This window comes from Diuraphis noxia, unplaced genomic scaffold (genome assembly GCF_037042655.1).
Source record: "Diuraphis noxia isolate RWA-SAM2 unplaced genomic scaffold, SU_Dnox_SAM2 contig0003, whole genome shotgun sequence".
NCBI lineage: Eukaryota > Metazoa > Arthropoda > Insecta > Hemiptera > Aphididae > Diuraphis > Diuraphis noxia.
In genome coordinates, this window is record NW_028301713.1 from 46,419,761 (window position 1) to 46,444,757 (window position 24,997).

The 24,997-nt window shown below is 27.7% G+C and overlaps 1 protein-coding gene across 4 annotated transcripts in view; it reads right to left on the reverse strand.

Annotated features, from left to right (window-relative positions):
• LOC107163312 (band 3 anion transport protein-like) overlaps positions 1 to 24,997 on the reverse strand; it is a 64,278-nt gene that overhangs the window by 27,017 nt on the left and 12,264 nt on the right. Inside the window, exon 1 of one of the 4 annotated variants that reach the window (XM_089221892.1) lies at positions 17,217 to 17,506. The exons of the other annotated variants lie outside the window; for them this stretch is intronic. Within the exon in view, the coding sequence (XP_089078018.1) occupies positions 17,217 to 17,225 (9 nt within the window). The 5' untranslated portion in view covers positions 17,226 to 17,506. Of the gene's footprint in view, positions 1 to 17,216; positions 17,507 to 24,997 lie in introns of those variants that run through there. 4 annotated transcript variants of the gene reach the window in all.

The window sequence follows — 24,997 nt, forward strand, 5'->3', positions numbered from 1 at the left end:
TTATGGAATTCACATCGTTCAACGTTAAACAAACTGCACTTGATTGCACTTCGTTTCAAATTAATTTCAGTGGTCGTGTTGTTATTTGATCTATTGCTTTTCTTTTTAAAGAATTAGCAACAATTTGCCTGTTAATATTTGCATTTTTTTTGTGATTATGATTTAAGTTGGAAGTTAAAAGCGAAGTTACACTTTCATCAGAACATACACTTGAGGTACATGATTTGACGGTACACCTCCACTTAATTCCATCTTTCAATTTGCCAATTTTTCGAAATTTAAATTCATTGATAATCAATAACGGTTTGCCTTTTTCACTCAGAACTTGTTGTAAGAGGTCCATATTGTAACTTCAAACACTCAAAATATACTAAACTGCTGACAATAGGTACCTATCTACTATCTATGTTTTAATTATCGTACACTTTTTGATCGTTAAATTTCTGTAAATATACAGAGTGAATCATAAACAAATTACAATATCGTACATTCGTACATATAAATGTCATACCATTGTGATTTGTGTTATCCCATATATATAGACTATATAATATAGTATATGTCTGTATAGTACCTATTAGACAATAGACAGTGTGTGGAACGTACAAATTAGGCATATAAATAGGTAGATAACGATCATTAATGATAATGAAAACTTGTTATACGAGTAGGTAATTTATCTCTCAGATTCATACTTTATAATATGTGTTCGCGCGACACGTAATGCGTTTCTTAAAATGTCGCAATATGTAATATGGAAATCAATTAAATATATATGTATTATTCTCTAATGGGCTGTTTGCCAAAATACGTTGCATAATAGCATGAGATTCGGAATACAGTCGGTCGGCACTCTGGCTGTCGATCGTCACGAATAAACGCTGCAACGGCGGGCACGTTTGACGTCGGGAGGCGTACATGAGGTACCAACTTCCCGCCGACTGTACCGGCCGGATCTATGTATTATGTAGAGCATGGGTCAGACTGGTCCACAGAGCACCAGTTGCAATAAAGTACACGATAGTACAAACTTGCTCAATAAAACTATTGATGACCCGTGTATATTCTGCGATAAGGAATGCGTATCACATCATAATGGTCATTACACTAGTAATAACTACTAAGGCTCAAATGAGCCAGGGCGGCATTGTATGCGGACAAATGCCGGCACCACACGACGTCGGTGCCGTGTTCTGTTCCTGACTAGGCTGGCGCCAGACTGGCGGGCGCCCTCCGTTCCGTCAGAGAACACGAGACCGGCCACCCGGCCACCCGGCCATACCCAACGTCAGTACCATGTACGGGGACTCGTTCGTAACGCGCCGGATCTGCACGCCGGACACTGCACCACGCGCAGCAGCTAATCGGACTGTTGTGGGCGTGGTTTCGAAGGTGGCAACAACCAATGCATTGGTCAGCGCCGTCACGTGACCGTACGTAATAACCAACCACAGACAATCATGGGCGGTTCATGTTAGTACACAGCGCCGCAGCAGGTGAAACCAAGATTATAAAAGGGAGTGCGGAGCACAAAATTAGTCAGTATTCCTTCCTATTTTACCATAGCAAGACCCACCCAGGGCAGACTTGCGTGGTATAACTTCCCTCCTACCTCACCGTAGCAAGACCCACTCAGGGCAGACTTGCGCGGTGTTGACTCTCCGCTCAACATCAAATTAAAAACCAAAAGAATACAGTCCACTCAACATCAAAATAAGAACAATTATAATAAATAAAATATTTTACATTTCGCCCTACGTAGTGTCGGGATAGGTACTATGATCAGCTTGTAGCTTGTAGTATTTTCTCGTAATTTCGTATACGTTTTGCTTTCAATTAAGTATATTTGTATGTATATTAGTTAGCTATATTTAATTTTGTATATACATATGTAACTTTTTCCGCCGTGTAGTAACTTACATATGTCATGTCCATGTAAAAATAAGGAACCTATAGTATATTGTGTGGCAAGGGCGGGAAGTGAGCCTACGGCTCGTGCCGCACACGACGCCCACGACTGAAATGGCCTTCCCGCGCGAGCCACATATACTATTTTTTGTCACGCCCCTGCGTTCATGGAAAAGGTTATGCAGGGATCTATGCAACAATTATAGACTATTCTACAAAAACAATTTCATGGAAGACATTTACTAACGCATCGTTCGACGCACTTATCTAGGAACAGTGCAAATTAAATATGTTTAAATGTTTATGCGTCATGCAAGGAGGTTATACTATACATTTAAGATGTAACCAAAAGTTTATGTTTTGTAAGAACCGTGGTAGGTACCTATACATTTTAATTTCTGGTTGTGCAGGGGATACGCGCCCGGCGGTCGGCACTTTTGGGGATTTCTTCTTTTCCGCCCGGCACTTTTGGGGATTTCCTCTTTTCCGCCCGGCACTTTTGGGGATTTCCTCTTTTCCGCCCGGCACTTTGGGGATTTCCACTTTACCGCCCGCTGGACGGAAAAAGGATGCTTTCGAACGCTTCAACCGTTGTCGAAAACCAAACTTTCGGTGCAGGCGTGACAAAAAAATATAAGTAGCGCAATTGGTGTACTGGTCTAAAATTTAAGCAGCGCAATTGGTGTACTGATCTAAAATTTAAGCGGCGCAATTGGTATACTGACCTAAAATACAAATATTGTTTTTGGCAAAACTTTCCACGCCCTTTTTAAGTTCTTTGTATTATAATTAATAATATTATAACAGGCGATTTGTTCAGAACAAATTGATATTATGTATGAGAAACGGTCTACGATTAGATTCTCCGTTTGTTTTACACGTATAAACATATTACACTTGATAATTTTATTACCTAATGCAGGTAAACATATGATATATATATTGAGATATTTTTTTAAATTATGACAACAAAAATATCAATCACAATAGAACGACTAATTTTCCGATGAAGTGCAATGTTTATAATTTGTTCTATCATTATGATAGGACATGGACCGTCCATAAATGAACGAAATATAATATGTATCTAATCTCCAAATACCAATAATAACGATATGTGTCGCTATAGTTATTACTCATTATAGTCAGTGCCGTGGAAGCAAAATACAAGTGTCCAAGTATTTATATATAAAACTAATTTAATATTAATTGAAAACGCACACCCTTCAGTAACAGCGGGTGATCGATTCTTACCACATCGTATTTTTACTAGTATACTAAATTTCGCAGTTGAGCTAGGGGATTGTTGTTTTTGCAAGACAGTAATTCTGCAGTAAGTAATACAGAGTACTATACACGATGAAATCACCTTCAACAAATCAACCAATACGACTTAGTGCAAATCATAAAATGATTGTATGTAGGTACTAGTAATTGTGTAGTATATAATAGTAAATTGGTACGTATTTATCAAATAAAAAAAAAAATTATTTTCAACCTCATTTATAACTAAGGAACGCCCTAGTCACTAGGGCCTAGTGTATATAAGATGCCAAATCTAATATTTTATAATATATATGACATCGTAACATATTTATTCATTATGATTATTGAATAACATTATAATGTAGAAGAGCCAATAAACATTGGATGCTATTACTATACTGCAACTGCATGTAGGAGACGTAGTACCTATTGATTATATTCTCTAACTCAAGGGCAAAGCTGTAGACACGGAGGGTTAAGTGGTTCAACCCCCCCCCCTTGTAACATGGAAGGTATATAAATATATTTATTATATAATATGTAATTATCATGATAAATCCTACCCTCCATATAAAATTTCAGCCAACGGCACTATAGGTAGGTACTCAAAGATCTCCGATCTTTTATTACAGCACGGCAAATCTGTGATACACGTTGGCATCACAGGCCAACATTTTTTAGTTGGAAAGAGAGGTAATGACATTAAAATTAAAAGATCTAATATATATTAAAAACAATGAAAACTTAAATTTTTAAAAAATACCAATTGTCTTGGCAGGTTTAACTCATTAAATACTATAATAGGTACTCTATGTTCATATTTCATTCCTTAAATGTCTATCTCATGAGCATATAAACACAAAAAATCTAAAAATAATATAGAATCAAAAGTAAAGAAAAACTGCGTATTCTTATTCGTACTTTAACATTGTTTATGTGGTAATTTTTTTCAGAATTTCAAAATAGTTATACATTATAATTAATATCATCATTAATAAAAGTTATAACATAATCATAATATACCCTTATTATAGTCTTGACAAGTCTTAGACTTTATTTTTCTTAAAGTTCATTTGAGGTACTGTGAGGTTACAAAATTCGCGATATTTTAATAATTTATTTATATAACAAATTGGACGAAACTGTTGAATAGTATACATTTGAATAAAATTAAAAAGCCATAAAAATGTATAGTTAATAGGTACTAATTAAATCATTGAAATAAATTGTTTTTATAGTTAGAAATATTACTTCAAAACAATATGTGTATACCATAATTTTTATTTTATTTGAAGAGTATAAATTTAATAATTTCAAATATAATATTATTAATACAATAAATAAAATATGATACCTGTGGCTTATAATTTAGTTCCGTACACTTCTTTCCAAAAAAAAAATATATATATATATTTATTATCATGGTATATAAAATGTAGCTGTAACCTTTAACACTAATCAACTAATATGTTAAATTTGAGTGATCATATTTCCTACAATTCCAAAATAAACATAAAGAAAAAGTAGAATAATACACTGTTATCGTATATGATGGAGCAACTAAAGTATACATACATAGGTAAGCAATGAATTTGTCATACATTCTATTGGTCCAGTGTATAAACTATATGCTATACAAAATAATAAGGATCGAATAATACAACCATATTACAGTTAAAATATCATAAAATTATCTTATCAAACGAAAAATTATCATTATCTACTAAATATTGAAACAAAAAGCTTCAATATTATGCGTCAATATTTCTTACTTTCAAATATAAATTATTTTCAAATCATCTTAAAAATATGAGGAAATCTGAAATATATAGATATGGATACGATTATATATTTAATTATATCTACCTATAATGTATAGTAGACAGTAGATAATATAATTTTTAAATTTTAAGTTTTTTTATTATTTTTCACCATACAATTCATACATTAGTGTATATATTTTTAATATAACATATTTAATTAAAAACATGAGTGCTCTTTGCTATTAGAATAGTAAATAATATACATGTTTATTTATTCAAAACATCACGAATACTTAAAAAATTATTTTGTAGTTGAGAATAAATCAAATTTTCAATCTACCTAGATATTACTTGAATTGCATCAAAGAATTTTGTCAAGAACTGGTTTTGCGTAAAAATTTCGGTGTTTCCCTCATTCCCTACCATTTATTTTGAAAAATACTAGGAAATTTTACATTTGACTACCCTCAAATTTTTAACTAGATAGATCAAATTTACACGAGCATCTAGAGAGAAAACGCTGAATGGCTGCAATAGATGGTGGAATTATGCTTTTGTTAATCTTGACCATCTTATCACTTATTATTATTAATTAAGATTAATATTTCTAGTTATTTTCAATTACCTCTTGATATTTTTTATTTTGGTATTTCATTATTAATTATATATTTATAATTATTATGGACATTAAACATTGATGATTGATGTTATTATATATTTGTATGGCTATTGGATACAGGAAGTTATTATTCAAGTGTTACCTAAATATTTGACTTAATTTTTATTTCAATTTTTTTAGTAGGTACATGGCTTAAGAACGGAAGTTGCGAAACTCAAGAAAATTATCCTAACAATTAAGTAAAGAATATAATTCATACTAAAACAAAATATTAACTAACATTCACTGTTCATTTAAATAATTAGTGAATAATAATATTAAAAATATAAATAATAATTAAAATAACTATTCATTTTTTTTTTTATCAGATAAATATTTCAATAATATTATTACTATTTAATTTTGGTCGTTATCATAAAACAAAAAATGTAGTAGCAATAATTGAAAATAAATAGAACTATTATTATTTTAATACTAATTAATGTTTGTGAAGGTAAAAGCATATATTATGTCCTTATTAGACTGACTTCCGTCTTGTAGCCATTCGGCGTTTGCTCTGCTTAAACACTTGTAAAATTTAGTGAACCACCTCAAAGTTGAAAATTGAAGCATTTATATTGTCCCAAAAGATGATGAAGACAAAAACACAAAAAAAACAATATAGATATCATTGAAAGATCAATTAATTTATCACTCCGTTCTACAAAATATAAAATATTTCTAAATTAAACAATGCAATGAATAACAATCTTATCATAATTTATTAATTTGGTGAATTTCACTGCACACAACACTCACATAAAAGATAATAATGTAACTACCTATATACTAGCTTTAATTTATGTACACTATAATACACATAATAATTATTATAATATATAATAATACTATACTATAACATAATAATATTTAAACATATAATATGCATACAGTTTGTATACTTCCGTAAATGATTTCAACGCGAATTAAAATTTATTACAGTATATTAATCTAGTTGTAGGTTTGTTTTTTCCTATTAATAATTCTATAAACCTTGATATACATTTAAAAATAGGATGTGCATGACCAATGATTAATTAATTAATTTAAGATTAGCAATATCATCTGCATAGTCGATAGATGAAGAAAAAATAGAGCACTTGGGTAACATATTACGTTTAAAAGTTCAATTTGTCTGGCACAGAGTATTTAATAAAAATTAGGTAACTAATTAATACTTGACTATAATAAATTATGAAGAAGAAATTACTCGTTAAGATTGTTCAACTTATTTATGATCGTCCTTAGCATGCATTGTCATTTTTCAACTAAACGTAATAAATAATAATTATATCATTATTGTTCTCAATAAAAATATTTTTCTTCAAATTAAAAGTAAGATAGAAAGTTATCAAATTTATAAAAAATTAAAACACTTCTTAATCAGAATAAAAACCTATCTGTATTACTTATACAAATACTTAATCACTAAGAAACCAAATTTATTTGAAGCTGAAATAAACATTTTACAAAATAATATTTTTATTTTTATTATTATTATTTTATAAATAACGATTTTTGTACAAATAATTTACTTTGTTACACAATATGATAAATGTAGACAGATTTTTTTAAATGTGCCATTTTAATCTGCAAATATCAAATGAGAATATAATAATTTACCAATAAAACAAATCATTAAACTGCACAATTTCTTATTTCAGACCATGCATAAATACTAATATTTTGTATTTTTGTTTAGTTTTGTACAAATAAAAATATTTATATTTCTATCATAATATATTAATCGAAGATAGGTAACTAACTTAAGATAGGTAAATCATTACAATAAAATAAACATACAATTTTTTTAACTAAACCTATAATATTCTAAAAACATCTCAAACAAAGCATCATATCTTGTTTTTAATAACATAATAACGATGTTACCCTCTTTCACTATACCAAGTCCTCAAAGACAAGAACACTGCTTTAATCTGTAAATTTTTCTACAATACTCGTATATAACTTAAGCAATTCACAATAAATTATTTATTATTACTTGTCCTAAAATGAAATATATATATATATATATATGAATTTAAGTTTTCTAAATGTTATTTAAATGTAGGCTAAAAACCTGTGTTATTGATGCCTTATATAATAATAATAAACAATATTAACAGCTGCTGTTTAAGAACAAACGACTGCTAATATCAATTTTTATAGATAAGTTAATTGCAAATTCATATCTTTTGAGGAATGTATTTTCAGAATTATTGCTTTATATGTACAATACAACATTAATCAGAGACAACGAAATCATTGTGTGTTTATGCCAGTCGTGGAGATCAAATTTGAATAAAACTAGAATTTATTATTTGCATTGTAAATCAATACGTGTTCAGGAGTAAGGATACCATGAATAATTTAAACAGTCGGTTATACATTTTAATAAATATGTATACTATTTTAATCGACAATAGTAGATTATTAAGTATTTAATAAACATGAAAAATCATAAAGCGATTCATGAAGTGTCGTATTAACCGTAAAACTGTTTTTTTTTTTTTTAACAATAGTATTATATACTTTATTCAGTAGTTAAAAATGTTTTCAAAAAATGTTACATCGATTATTGATTAATAATACTATTGGGCATATCAATTTCAATTAAAACTCAAACTTAATAATTCATATACTATCAAGCCATGCATCTAAATACAGTTTATAAACAAGGTGATTTTTTTAATGAAAAATAATAATTTCCTTAGTAGATTTTTCGTTTTTAATTTTATTTTATTTTATTTTGAGATATTAAAATTTACAGTTATACAATTTTCAGCAATTTTCATTTTTATAGTATGTATTATTTCAATACACTGAAGCTAAGTATGTTATTAACGTTTTTCACCTATATGTAGAAAGATTTTCAAACGTTAGTCAAATACTTTTATGCCTAAAATTATATAGCTATTATAAATTTCAAATAACATTACACGTAGGATATATATATATATTAATTACTATTATATATTGTGCATAGTTTCAACAAAAAACAAAATGCTGAAATATATTTTGATTCAAATACTAAGGCTCATTTTGGGCAACCACCTCGAGCTCACACCTTTCCTCACCTCTGCAATACAGAATATAAAATATAAAATAGTGTGCCAAAGTAGGCAGTTATTACGTTAATTTAAACCAATACTAACTATGGCTATAATATAATCTTCGCATTAAAAAAATAATTAAGAGTGAAAAGTTCAAATAAAACCACATCATTAAATCAACATTTCTAAAATAATCTTCGACAAAATACTCAAAAGTTTTGGGCGATCATTGGAGAAATCAAGTTTATTTTTTGAAATCTACAAAATATTAAAATAAAACTTTTTAAGAAGTTGTACCATTCGAAAAAGATTACCTCCATATAAATTTTGAATTAATTATTAGTGAACACTTGAAACGATAAAAAAAATAATAGTATAATGCAGACAATAGACCACGCTAAAATAAATTTAATACTAGTCTATAGGTCAAGGGCGCGTACCGAATTCACAGACTCGACAGCTATAGCTGGCTGCTACATCGAGTGCATGGCGTAGAGTTCAAGGTGAAAGACTTAAATTTTCTTTCAAGACCAAGGTTACACTTTGCGTGGACGGATCACACCTGTTTACACCCATTGAAGACCAGTTTTGATAATCCGAACAAATAGTCCCATTGAAATTTTTCATCGTCATTATCCGTATATACAGGGTGTCTCGCGAGGATTTACCTATTGCGATATCTCACGAAATAATGGAGATATCAAAATTCTGGTTTTATAATAAGATTCACAGGAATAAGAACTGCAATTTATTTATTTTAATTTTTTTGTAAATACTTTAAAAAATATATTTTTTTATTTAATTATCTCCAAAAAAATTAAAGATAGCCATTTTGTAGTGTTTATTTTTCTGAAAATATTGACGTTTCAAAATTTTATTTCCATTAATTTCCTGATTTTTGACATTTTACTAGTTTTGATGAAATAAAATATGATTATAAATTTATAACTATAAGGAACACGGAGAGTCTTCGGCTGGCCGTATTAGAATGCACGCGGCGCGGCGGGTCACATGTTTGATAACAATATTATGGTGTTAAATAATTCGCAATTTTTCTCGAAACTAAAAAAAATATTAAAAATCAGAAAATTAATGAAAATAAAATTTTGAAACGTCATTATTTTCAGAAAAATAAACTCTAAAAAATGGCTATCTTTTATTTTTTTGGAAATAATTAAATATAAAAGTGTATTTTTAAACTTTTTTACCAAAACATTAAAATAAATTAAAATATGAAACAATTGTAGTTCTTATCCCTGTGAGTTTTATTACCAAACCAGAATTTTGATATCACCATCATTTCGAGAGATATCGCAATGGGTAAATCCTCACGAGACACCCTGTATAATAACTAGTAAGCATGTACCTATTGTAGGTACTTACATCCTATAGTGCATGCTGCACCTCGTCGCCTTGCCTAATGTGTCTACAAACGAACATCAGAGGCGTCATTTGGGGGTAGGCAGGATGTGCGGTTGCACCCCTTACTTTTAGAATGTTATAATTGGCCTGCGCCTTGCAGAAGCCTAAAATAATGCACAAGCCACGAATGCACAATTATTTATATGATTAAAATCAAATTGTAATAACCGTTCTATAATGTATGGAAATAATTGAATGCAGGATAATATACATATATGTATGTATATCTATTTTTATATGGCCTGGTGAAATTTCAAAATGGCCTGCTTGAAACTTCGCACACCCGAAAAAATACCTGAAATGACGCCCCTGACGAACATTCACGCAAATTTAATCAACAGCATCCAAGTACAGTATATTTAGGACATAATAAATTAAGAAGATAAAATATTTATTTTAATAATATGTACCTATAATAAATCCTGTGTGTATTTCAATTTGAATATGCAATGTAACATGGTTAAATTATAAATGTGAAGTTAATTTAACGATAGTTTTCAATTCATAAGAATGTACTAATAATGAAAAATAAGTTATATTCAATTTGAATATCTAAATTTATTTGCCGTCAGTTTAAGATATCTTATTATAAAATAACTATTTTTCTGGTGTATTTTTTTTAAATAAATTGTCTCACTCTTTCAAAAATTATAAATTCATTTGCTATTCTGTCAAGTCTCAAGTTATAACTTATGAGTAGGCTACTCAATATAATATTCATAAATCTTATACTCCTACCAACCTACCTATTTTAAAGATCAAATAAAATATAAATATAATACTCGATTTAAAATTTAGGTATAAAACTGTAGGTATTATGTTTCATTATTTATTGATTTCAATATTAAATAACTTTAAAATACAAAACATATTCATCAGTTTTAAATGCATAACAAAAAAAGCGGGTAAATGATGGATATCGCTCTGCAGTACAGTAGGTTAAAAGGGGGCGTATGTAATTTGTGCCAAAATCAACCCCCAAAAAAAAAAATATATATTATGTAATTTGCGCCACATCTAAAAATGTATTTTGGTAATTTGCGCCACTTTTTAAATTTATAATTTGCGCCAAATAAAATTAAATAAAAAGGAATTATGTAATCTGTGCCCTAGAGTACCTACTAAAATTGTAATTTGCGCTTTTTTCCACCTTATTAAAATAGTAATTTTTCACCACTTATATTATAATAATATAAATTATTCCATGTATATTAAATATGTAAATTATCGTTATTATAAACATATTATAAAAATCAGTCATATTAAACTCGTAATTATAAATAAATGTATATAAAAAATCAAACTCCATGCATATTAAACATCTAAATTGTCGTTAATTAATAAAAAATATAAAAATCAGTCATAATTACAAATAATTCGACGATATTGAGACGATACGTGACACGCGTCGGACGTATCAGAACGTATTATTGTATATCCTATGCGATATCGCTAAATTTATCTGCTAGTAAATTCCAACTGCTATTAAAGTTTAAAGTGTGGCGCAAATTACATATTCCATTTTGTTTTCTTTAGTGGCGCAAAATACCAAAATTAATTAGTATATGTGGCTCAAAATACATGTAAAATTTTTATATTTTGGCGCAAATTATATACGTACTTAAATGTACCTATTCGTGGCGCAAATTACAAGTAATAAAAGTGGCGCAAAATACCATCTCCCGTTAAAAGTGGGTTACTTTAGGGTGACCAGACGTCCCGTTTAAAACAGGATTGTCCCGTTTTCATTTTGAACCGTTCAAAATTTTTCGATGGACTCAATTATTAGATATTCCTACTTGGGTAGACGTTCAAGAAAGTATTCAATATTTATTTAAAAATAAAAAACTCAACCTGGATTTGAACATGGACGAGGATAAGTTATTTGATTAATATAAAATCATGTAGTTCATGTGATACAAGTTAAAATTGTAGAATGGAGAAATTGTTCAAAAAAAGTAACAGAAAAATGGTGTGAAGTATTTAAAATACTAGAAAAAATCAAATTTCTATCAACAACTTATCAACAATTATTGAATTGGCTATTCTTGGGACAAATGCATCTGTAGAAAGAATTTTTTCAATAACAAATGTATTGTGGACAGATGAAAAAAACCGTTTTAAAGTCGAAACCATCAGATCAATAATTATTGCAAAACAGCACTTTAAAAGCTTAACTTGTTCAAAATTTTATGAATTTCTTTTGAAGCACCCAAAATTGTTGAATTCGATAAGTTCTTCAGAAAAATACGAAAAAATAGTAGAAAGTGTGGAAGAAGGATTATCAAATTCATGAATAATGAAAAAAGCTGATGTTGTTAATTGCCTTATTCTTGTTAAAAAAAAGGGGGCGAGGTAAATTGAGTCCGAGATAAGTTTGGTACATTTTGAAAGCGGTAAATTGAGTCCCGGGGAAAAATAGGTATAGTAGGTAGAATCCCGGAAAAAATAATGCAGTAGGTAATTTGAGTCCCAAGGAAAAACGATTTATAAGCATTTAAAATTTAAAAATGTGCACTATAAAATTTGTATTTATGATTTGTGAACAATTCATTGACTGCATGTATATGATTTTGAAAATAGCAACATGCATTTGGTTGCATAAAAAATAATTATATGATTAATAAAAATGCATGTTGCTATTTTCAAAATCATATACATGCAGTCAATGAATGTCCACAAATCACAAATAACAATTTTATAGTGCATATTTTTAAATTTTAAATGCATATAAATCGTTTTTCCCTGAGACTCAAATTACCTACTACCTTATTTTTTCTGGGACTCAACTTACCTACTACCTATTTTTTCCCGGGACTCAATTTACCGAGTTAGGGTCATTTGGGACTCAATTTACCAACCCCGAAAAAAAAATGTAACAGTATTGGTATGTAACAATGTAATGGTTTAATTGTTTAATACTTAAATTTTAATATTTAAAAGTACATGTTTTAATTGTTTAAAGAATTATAATAGTTTTGACTTTTAAAATGTAACATTGTGTTGTTTAATAAAACACAAAAAAAAAATTCATAAATATTTAAAAACTTTTATTTTATTTTATATTTATAATTTTAGGTTATTTACTCAAAAACGGTAAGGTAATAAGAAAATAATTGTTTGTGATATGACTTAGATTTGTATTTTAACTCTCTACAGTTGTGTGCATTTGTGTTATTAATGTATATGGAAAAAATTTTCTTTGTGGTGGGGGTAGACGTTTCAGATGTCCCGTTTTTTTATTTTCTTAATATGGTCACCCTAGGTTACTGTAATGGATGGTATTCAATTTGAATTTAATGTGATATTATTGTATACGAAAAACGATTCTAAGTGGAGACGGTTTATCAGTCTAGAATATGTTAAACTAGGTATATTAATTATATTGTTATAATTATTAATTGAAAAAAAAAAAGTCGTCCGTATTATTTAATATTATGAAATCGAGAAATCATACATTTTTTCTCTTTTAACCGCTTTTATTTCGGTTCATACCCACTTTGCCGAATCCCAATTTGCCGACAAATATACCAGTTTTAAAATATTTTAAAAACATTCCCATTTCGCCGACAGTCTATTTTGCCGACAAATTATAAATATAGTTTCAATTTTCCCGATTCGCCGACAGGTGACAATAATTTTTATCAAAAACGGATGTTATGACAGCGATAACACAGTATGTTGTCGATAAGTTCAATGATTAAATGATTTCCCACATATAAAGTCCAGTGGGAGTACAGATTGGTGAATTTAGTTCGTTCTAGCCATGTGTACTCTAAAGTTCAAAATTTAATAGTTAGCCAGTTAAAAATTAAAATGGCATGGTTTAAAATAAAATCAGAAAAAAATCATGATTTATTAGTAGTCAATAATTTTGAAAAAAGATTAGCAAATGCAAAGGATAGGTAAATATTATAAAATGGTTAATTTTTACACGTAGGATTGTTAATAAGTTATTTTGTACTTTATTTTAGATTGGAATTAAAAGAAATTTCATTATTGGACTACATAGATATACATAGATAATTAAATATCATACATACATAATTATTATAATAATTTTTGTTTATAATTTTTTATTTTTATTTATATTGACTTTTATTATATAACTAGTATAATAATATAATGTATTTTTTTTATTTACAAGAACTTTAATTTATATTGACTTTTATTATATACCTAGTATAATAATATAATGTTTATTTTTTTTATATAATATTTATATTCGGCGAATTGGGAATCAGCAAATTGGGAACATGTAAAAAATAGTCAGCGAAATGGGGTGTCGGCGAACTGGGGTGTTGGTAAATTGGGTGTCGGCAAATTGGGTTTCGGCGACGTGGGAAGACACGTTTATTTCGAGTACCGTTTCGAAAATCAAAAAATGGCCTTTCTAAAGTATCAGCTCAAGAACATAAACATAACCTTTCAGAAAAGATGCTAGACTTGATACTTTTTAACAAATTTAGAAGTAGAAAAGGTGTTTACAGAATAAAAATAAAAATAAATAAACATCATTGTAAAACCAATACATTCTTCGCTCCGCTCAGAATCTAAAATTAATTCAACTAAAACTTTAAAAATATTTTGATATCAACATCTTTTTGACCCTTTAGTGAGATCACTGCTCAAATAGTCTCATTTATTTAGCATTTTTGCATACCTACTACAATTTATTATCATGAAAAAATTCTTAGATAATTGTATTAAATATGTTTGAATAAAATGTAAAATTCTAAATACATGCCGATTACCGATCATGCAATTGTAAAAAATAAAAACTCAAAAAATTATTGCCATACACATTAAAATACGAATCCTATAAAACGCAGACCTTGACCTACGGTACCTATAGTTCATTGCAATAAAAGTATCAATATTCAATTAGTGTAACTATTAGCTAGATAATTGTTTATTGATTTCCAATAATAATAAATGTATAAGCTCATTGTTTGTGAAAATGAATGATTTGGTTGTCTAAAATTATTATGAAAGTTAAATAAGGAATTAACTTAAATTTACCAATAATTTGGTGGTATAAAATATCTTGATCAATCGCAAAACCAAATATAATATACTAGGTACATCGTATATTGTTATACAGGGTGATCCATTTAAGTGGATACACTAATTATCTCGAAAAGTATAAACTCTTTTTTTAAACTTTTAGGTTTATGTTTTTCTAAAACCGTATATTATTTTAATTTTTTGCATGCTTATATGTATTGGTGAAACCACTATCAAATTTTGATTTTCAAATGGTAACAAATAATTAAAATATCATGAATTAATAAAATTATTTTTTTCGTGAATTTACGTGTTAAAATTTTTATTTTTCATTGATTGGTTTGTCAGATACAGTTCCTTAAGGTGGTTTTTTACCACGTTAAGACCAGGAGATAGTAATAAATTCGATATCGATGGATCCAAGGTAACAAAATAAATAACAATTAATTAAAGATAACTATTGTACTTTGAACCCTAATCATTATATATTATATATTAACTTATCAACTAATTGGATTTATTGGATTTATTTTGTTACCTTGGATTCAGCGATATCGAATTTATCATTAGCTTCTAGTCTTTACAATTGGAAAAATACTAAAAACCACCAACACTTTGAGGTACTGTATCTCACAAACCAATCAACAAAAAATAAAATTGGTAACACCTAAATTCATGAAAAAAGTTGTATTATTAATTCGTGATATTTTAATCATATGTTACCATTAAAAAATCAAAAGTTTATAGAGGTTTCACCAATAAATATAAGGGTGAAAAAAATTTGAATATTATACGGTTTTAGAAAAACATAAACCTAAAAGTTTAAAAAAAGTTAATACTTTTCAAAATAATTAGTATACTCGCTTAAATTGATTACCCTGTATATTATAATACATTTTAAATTAACATAAAATCTAATTTGGTAGAAAATAAAATAGTAGGGATGTAAGGTATATAAGTATAACTAATAATATATCTAAAATGTGAGCACAACAATTTTGTTTTTAACAGATGAAGTTTTTACAAAAAGTAAAAAAAAAAGAACAAAAGTATTACACAACAATCACAAAGAACCTCAAGCTGTTTTTCCAATTTAATGTATTTTTAGTCTATAATAATTTATCATACAAAAGGACGTGATGGTATTTTTAATTCGATTGTCATTCGTGAGTAATAAAAAAATAAATATTAATTATAAAATGAAAACATAAAAATGTTAACCAAGATCTAGTAAGTAATAAATATGAAATATAACTATAACTTAAGCTGATTTATTTTACTTTTTAGTAATAAATTATAACTGATGAATTCGAATATTAAAAAAATATTTCATAAGCTATTAAATTATAAATAAATAATTTTACTACAATAACTCCCACGTTTGATTTTGAAACACAACAATTGCTTAGGTATTAAAATATTTATAAAATAAAATAGTATGGCAATTATTTAACATATGTCTTGCCAAAACATAACAGCATAATATTGCAAAACATCGATTTTATGACAGTTTGTGCATACGTTTAATGTGTATTATAATTTTTACAAACAGCATTAACGATTTCACAAACATATAACTTATATTTACGGGAAAACTATAATGGCTCTAATATAAATTATATATTAAATTATAAAAATTAAAATAGTAGGTGCAGAATATTTAGATTGTAACAAACAATTTGATTTTTGATTGAAATATCTTTTGTAGGTACCAATAACAATTAGGTATTTGGATAATATAAAATACAAAACTGTATAATATTATCGATTACCAAGTACCAAAAAAGTATTTATCCCTAAAAATCGAAATAAAATTAATTACTATTATATAGTTGAAGTAATTTTTGACCGGAATGGTGAGAGTTCTAGAGTAGAATGTGATTTTCTAGTTTTATTTACTAAAATGTATACAAGAAAAAACTACTCACATAATGGTCGCAAAACTGTAATAAAAACAAAACGTTTGAAATTACCGTACCTATGGCTAACAAATAATATTATGTTCGGGCTGCACACGCACACACAATAAATTGCATGTATACGTGTACTGTTATTGCAATAGGTAATAATATCGTGCAGCGACGAGCGCAATAATAATATTCGATTGTCTTTTATCGTCGCGATTATTACGACACTTACTTTTCGCATGATCGGATTTCGATTTGTCTTTTTCGGTCTGTACGGCTAGTGGCGCGCGTGTTACAGGTAGCAGTGGCAGCATGTAGTATCGCTGGTGATCATGTCACGGGCGCAGGGTAATAACTATTCGGTGGTGTGTCAGGGACGCTTGGGGTACAGGCGACTGGCGAAAAGATTATAGTCTGTTAAGCTTTCGTGTAAACGAAAACGATAGAAAAACAACGATTAAAAAAAAAAAAAAACAAACCGACAACGAAATCGAAATTATTAAACTGTCACTGATGCAGAGGCGGAGGCGGTTCGGCGGGGGACGGGCGCGAAATGTTGAGGCGAGAGTAATAGAACAACGGGCCGCCTTGGCGTCGCGGCGCCGGCGTGCATAATGATGGGAAGGGTAAGGGGGGACGGTATACCCGCTGTTCCTGCACCGTTGGCAAGCCGCCCTTTCGCAGCTGGTCCCGGGGAAAAACGCACAAACAGCTGTACACTACCGCCGGAGACAACCATACCCTATCGCAAAGGCGCGCGCGTCAGCGTGTCGCACGTATATGACTCGCATATATTGGCGCGACATGCCAGTCCTCGCAAGGCCGCCGGTAAGTTCCCGAGGACGCACGCTCAATAAATACATGTTGAAATAATCCCTCGCTTTATTACTATTATTATTTACTTCTATTGTTCGCCATTTTAAACGTACTGTCATTACTCGTTATGAAAGAAGACATTATTATTGTCACCGATATAAGCGCTATAGACATGATCGATGCCACGCAATGTCAAAAACCTATATTACAATATGTATATAAAACAATTAACAATGTATTATTATTATGTTAGCTGTATCTGCAAGTACACCACCACCGACTTCTCACCGACAAAATGACCCACTTTTGATTTCTTATCCGTCTCCGATCGATTTCGTGCCCTCTCTGAAGCCCCAAGAACGATTTCTTTTTTTTTATCATCACCTAAGTTTATGTATACAGGATGAATCAGCCTAATTTTTCAAATATCTCTTAGATTTTTTACTTTTTAAATAGTGTCCTATGATGGTACAATTTTTTTCATATGACAAACACTCTTTAATTTTACACTAAGATGTTAAGCAGAAGATTTTTTTGAAAACGCGGATGTATCAAATCGAAATTCAAACGAGTGATTTCTAAGTTATTAATATTTATGTGTTAAGAATATTGGTTTAAAATATAATAGTAAATGATTTTACATCAAATATGAAATACAAATTAAAATTAAAAAAGGTTTTCTAATTTAAAAAAAAACAAACACAATTTGTACCTATTGTCACAGGACATTCGATGCTCTGATGGTTTAAAATTAAAGTCCTTACGTTTATACTTAAAAATCATATTTTAGATAAATTTTTTATCAAAGGAAAATGCGAGAAAGTATGCTTGAACACTGTATATTGATAACAATCAGGTAACATTATTTCTGCTTAATTATATGTACCTATGATAAATTATAATCTACCTTAACCGTCTAATTTTTCTGAACTACAATATGGAATGAGATAAACACTATTATTACTTCTTGTTAGGTATATAAATCATATAACAATATGGACTATATACTATATAAAACCTCTTTTTTGCGTGTTTCATTTTTGCATAATATTATAATATCACCATTTGAAAACCCCTTCGTTTTTATACATATCATTAAATGTTTCATGTGTGTGTATTGTATAAGAATTGTATAAGAATGATTTATATATGTATGTAGCTATGTAGGTACCTAAAACTAAGTAAAAGCAACAATGTAATATTTCAATAATAATAATTGGTTTGTTATAGTATCAAACTACATAAAAACTGGTTTGTGTAGGTATCTACTAAAATGGAAAGTTATGTTTATTATTTTGGTGGAAACGTGTTACACCACTTATGAACTCTCAATTTCTAACTAAATAACAACCTTCTATATAAACTGAACCCAATAAATTAATTTAAATTATTATAAACTGGTAAGTGATAATAAACAATATATGTTAATGTGATGAGCCCGTTAAAAAGTTGAATAGATTATATATATATATATATATTTATTTAAATGTAATATAAAAATATTTCTTTAAAATACGTTTTTAATTATTATAATTTTTTATCTATAATTAAGTTTACATAGTGTGGGTAGGTACGGCTGTAATTCAATAGGTGGTAATGTAATAATAATAATCAATATTCGGCTTTATAGTTTACAGCATATTTTTTCAACGGAGATAAAATTGTTTACACACATTTCTTCTCTTTTAAATTCCATGTGGAGCAATGAATGTATTGATTTGCATGATATGTTTGTCATCTCGTTTAAGAATAGAAAAAATTCCCAGTAGTTTTAAAAGCACCAGGAAAAACATTTCGTAATTTAAAAGAATTAAGCATGTAGATCTGTAATTCTTTTAATTAAATTCGGAATAGCTGCTAAAACACTTCCTTTGAATTATTAATATTATATTATGTTCCTATTATACATCAAAAATATGAACTTACATTTCTTCAAGAAAATTGTTTTTAATACTTTTAAAATTAACTATCAAAGTTTATAAGAAGTAGGAGCTATGTCTGCAGGTTACTACCTCGCTGAAGTAGTGTCACTGGGCACCCTCTTCACTCACGTCATCAAGCCTTGTTTAAAAAAAAACCATCAAAATTACTTATTGTACATATATTTACAGATTGTATATTTTCTTTTCTAATAAAAAAAAAAAAAAAAGGTTACTACCTCCTCCACTTATCTAAATTATTTAGGTAGATAATCAATTTAAAAACATCATTGTTTTATAAATATATAAGAAATATTAAGCTTTGATAGTTTGATTCAACAAGTCATGAAAGAGGCGAATGTTATATTTATGTTGTAGTAAACTATAAACGCATCCAATAATCAACATTAATAATATTGTTGATCATATTTATAATTGATAATCAATAAACATTTATTAATCAACCCTATAGAAGACTCATTGTAGATACTATAAGATACTATAAGTGTATAATTACTTAAGATAGAGGAAGATTAAGTAATAGGTAGAATAATTTTTTTTCCTATTAAATATTGTCACAACTCAACTGTAATCGTGGCCGACAGACCAAAGAACAGTTTGAGAATATAGAGACAAAAATTATTAATGTCATGAAAAAAAAAGTTCTCAGTATAAAAGGATTTTTTATTTAATGTTAATCGGTGAAAACAAGTTTTTCGATGAAAATTAAAATGCAATTAATAATACAAATGTATTGTTCAACTAAATAGGTGTAAAATAGATATACATATAGTTATAGTTAAAGTACCTACTACCTATTATTTATTCTAAAAACGATCAATGCTTTTAATAAAAACATCCATTTAAAAAACAAAATAAGTTCAAAATGTTTGCATGTTTAATTTTACGCAATTTGTTTTTATTATTCAAGGTTTCTTAGTTCATAATAAATAACAACTTGATTTATAAAAATGTTTCTATAAAAATAATATCAAGTATACATTAGTACCTTCATGAGATACTCGAATAGTCCGATTGTTTAAATAGAAAACAATGAAATAAGATACTCTTGTGCATTTTCATTGTATTTAGTTTTAAAAAAAATGTGCTCACTGTTAGTTTGTTAAGCTTACTTATACACAATATACATGTGCTTTATTATATTAAAATACAGTGCAATGTTGTAGTTGGGGCAAAATAGACATTATATAATATAATATTATGTTGTTATAACTTATGACTGTTCCATAACAAATCATGTTCATACAATATTATATTAATTTATTATAATGCTTTTAAATAAATTATAAGAAACTTGATTAAGAATACAGAATTTAAGAAACTTTTCATGATTTCCTCACCTCAAAAGTTAAATATATTACAATAGATAAAGATGTAGCAAATGAAAGTGATGAATAATCGAAATTAAAAAAAGGCGGGTAAGTCGTGGATGTCGCTCTGCTGTACAGTAGGTTACAAGTGGGTTACTGTAATGGATGGAATTAAATTTGAATCCAATGGTATTATATCATTGTATACGAAAAACGATTCTGAGCGAAGACGGTTTATCTGTCTAGAATATATTATAGATTATTAAAAATTTTCAAATCTTAGATTTAAAAAGAAAATGTTTTATGAATTTCTAGTTTAAAATAATTTGCGAATTTTCGTGATTTTCGTGATTTTTACACATGTTGTGAAAATTCAAACTTTGAATGCTTGTAAAAAAAAATTGTGTAAATATAATTCTTTTATTTTTCACCTGCTATTTTAAAAGTATGTTAGGAGCCCTATATACAATTTTAAATTCTAAGATATAAAAGGAAATTTTTTTATGAATTTCTAGTTTAAAATAATTTGTGAATTTTCGTGATTTTTACCTATGTTGTCTAAAACTCAAACTTTGAATGCTTATAAAAAAAAATTGTGACTATGAATTGTAAAAATACGTTAGGAGTCTTGTATTAAATTTTCAAGCTTTTCTACCGAACACATAAATTTTTATCGATATTTACAGAAAAAAAAACTAAAAAAGTTGAAAAATTAAAATATCAGTAAACAGCTCAAAACAAATCTAAATATTTTGAAAATTTTATCAAATATATAAAATGCCTATAAAAATATTCAGTCAAAATTTCAAGTATTTGCGGTCATTTGTTTTAGAGTTACACCAAAATAAATAAATCGCTAAAAGTGAAAATCCAATGTTGTAAAAATTTAAATTTCAAATGCTCATACAAATTTAATTTGAATTTCCGGTAGACTTTTTATTTGTGATAAAGATTGAAAAACTTTTAAGGAATCTTGTAGGTATTAGATTTTCAAATCTTAGAATTAAAAAAAAATTTTATGAATTTCTAGCTTAAAATATTTTGTGATTTTTACGTATTTTGTCAAAATTCAAACTTTGAATGCTTATTAAAAAAAATTGTGACAATGAATTTCTTTTATTTTTCAACTACTATTGTAACAATATGTTAAGAGCCTTGTATTAAATTTTCAAGCTTTTCTGCCTGACAAATAAATTTTTATCGATATTAATTTTAAAAAAACTAATAATGATCGAAAAGTTCAAATGCCTATGAATAGTTCAACTTAAGTCGAAAATTTTTGAAAATTGCATGATGGATAGAATATACTTATATAAACATTCGGTGAAAATTGCATGTATCTATGGTCATTTGTTAGAATGTTACATCACGATTTAGTCGAAAAATGATTGTGCGTAAAATTTCCCGTTTTTCCCTTAATTTTTAGTTTGTTTGATTATTTAGAAAAGTATTGAGAATTTTTTACTTTTGACCCCTCAAAGTACCAACTAGATTCACTTTCTGATCAAACGAGGTACTGAAGTCAAAAATCGAATCACTTTTACTGCCCCAAAACGTGATGACAGACACACAAAAAAAAAAACACATCATGGTAAAATCAATACATTCATCGCTCTGCTCAGAATCTAAAATAAAGCTTAAATTAATGTTGGTTAATTTTTTATACAGAAACGCTAGAGAACCTTCATAAAATTGATAAGTTATTACTCCAAAGTACAATCTAAGTACCTACACTAAATATCTTATCTATGAAAGGAACACTTTCAACATAATAAAAAAATCAAATTGCAGAATTTTTCACCCTCAACAATTTTTACACATAAGATAAAAATATAAAGACTGAATTAAAGAATTCTTTATCAAATGTTAACTATTTCTATATCGTTTGAAATTCAGGTTAAATTCCGAATAATAATTTCTGATTATAATTATTATGTCATATATAAGACATTTGAAACTATACTTATTATTAAACTTATCAACTGCAAAAATGAATCATGGAATCAAAATAAAATTATGTGTACTTACTAAAATAAATTATGTACTTTTTATTCAAGTAGATTTATAACAATAAAGATTCACTGTGAAACGTCAAGTCATTCAAACAGAATATTTTAATAGAAAACCCATTAATAATAGCAGGTTATAACTAAATTTAAAAAAATGTTTATTTATTTTATTAAATTCGTATTCAATACTTGTGATATAGTTAATAATTTCTACATTTTAACTGTAATGGTAGGTACTTACTATCGAGTAACAATACAAAATGCACTAATGTCAGAACAAGAATATACGAATATCAAATATTTTAAAATTATTGTCCAATGATAGTATTAATATTTTATTTAATAAAATAGTAAATCCCAGTTAGAAAGTAATTTTATCTTATTTTTAAAAGCTAAAAAAATTTAATGACATTGAAGGTGAAAACACTAAAGAACTTGCTAATATTAGCATACACTGAAATACACATTTATTATGTTTTTGGCATGTGACGACGAAACAAATTAAATTGACAACCCAACAGTTTACATAATATACTCTCAAATATTTACTCATCAGTATTCACTATGGCATTAGGTACTGACAGAAGTACGAAATTTCGATGGCCCAATAAGTAAAGTTTAGAAGTTTTCATATCGAAAGCACAAACAAAAATCATGTTGTATAAGAATATTATATGCATTATTATAAAATAATAATGCAAATATTGAAATATGAACATAATTTATACATTTTATAAACTTTTGAAGTAAACAATAGGAGAAAATATATTGTGAGTTGGGTAATTATACAATAAAACAATTTTAACTTAAATGGTTAATAGTACTCGATATTTATTTGGTTAGTTATATAAAAAAAAATACAAATTTTAGTGATTTATAGAGAAAAATATCGATGATGATTAATAACTTCATACAATATGTATGAAGTTAATAACATTTATCTTATGACTACAAAAACTATAGTCAACAATAATTAACAACCAACTTAAATATTTATTTTTAACATAATTAGCAAGGCTCATAACTATTATGTCTTATTGTTGTTATTAAATTAAGGACATTGTTGTAAACAATTTGAACGTTCTCAACTATGAAACACTAACCACTCTTATTTATACAAGTTAAATGTCTACACTTTAAATTTTTGAAAATATTCTTTTAAAACAAAATTGTTGAATAGTTACAAATTATATTTTCTGAAATTTTTTTATCATATTTCTCATAATTACTTTTTTGATAGAAAATATACATTTATAATTTTATATTCCTGATCGGAATATGTACTGAAATATTCCAATACATAAAAAAAATTTGATTTTGAATTAGTGGACAGTATTTCGAATATAATTAAGTAAAGTTTATATGAGGAGTAATGAATCGAAATTTTGCTGTGAACCTCTGTACCACTATATTCTCGCTATTCCACTCATCTTAATCTCAAATATCTGCCTATACCATATGGTATACACGATCTATACTGATTTTAATAAATCGTAATACTCTGGAAAATATTCTGTTTCAAAATATGAAATTATAAATATATATAGTCAATTCAAAAAGGAAAAAAGCGGGTAAGTCGTGGATGTCGCTCTGCTGTACAGTAGGTTACAAGTGTACTAGCTGTAATGGATAGAATTAAATTTGAATCCAATTATATTATACCATTGTATACGAAAAACGATTCTGAGTGGAGACGGTTTATCTGTCTAGTATATATTATAGATTATTAAAAATTTTCAAATCTTAGATTTAAAAAGAAAAATTTCTATGAATTTCTAGCTTAAAATAATATGCGAATTTCGTGATTTCTATGTATGTTGTCAAAATTCAAACTTTGAATGCTTGTAAAAAAAAATTGTGACTATATATTTCTTTTATTTTTCATACTTTTGTAAAAATATATTAGGAGCCTTGTATTTAATTTTCAAATCTTAGATA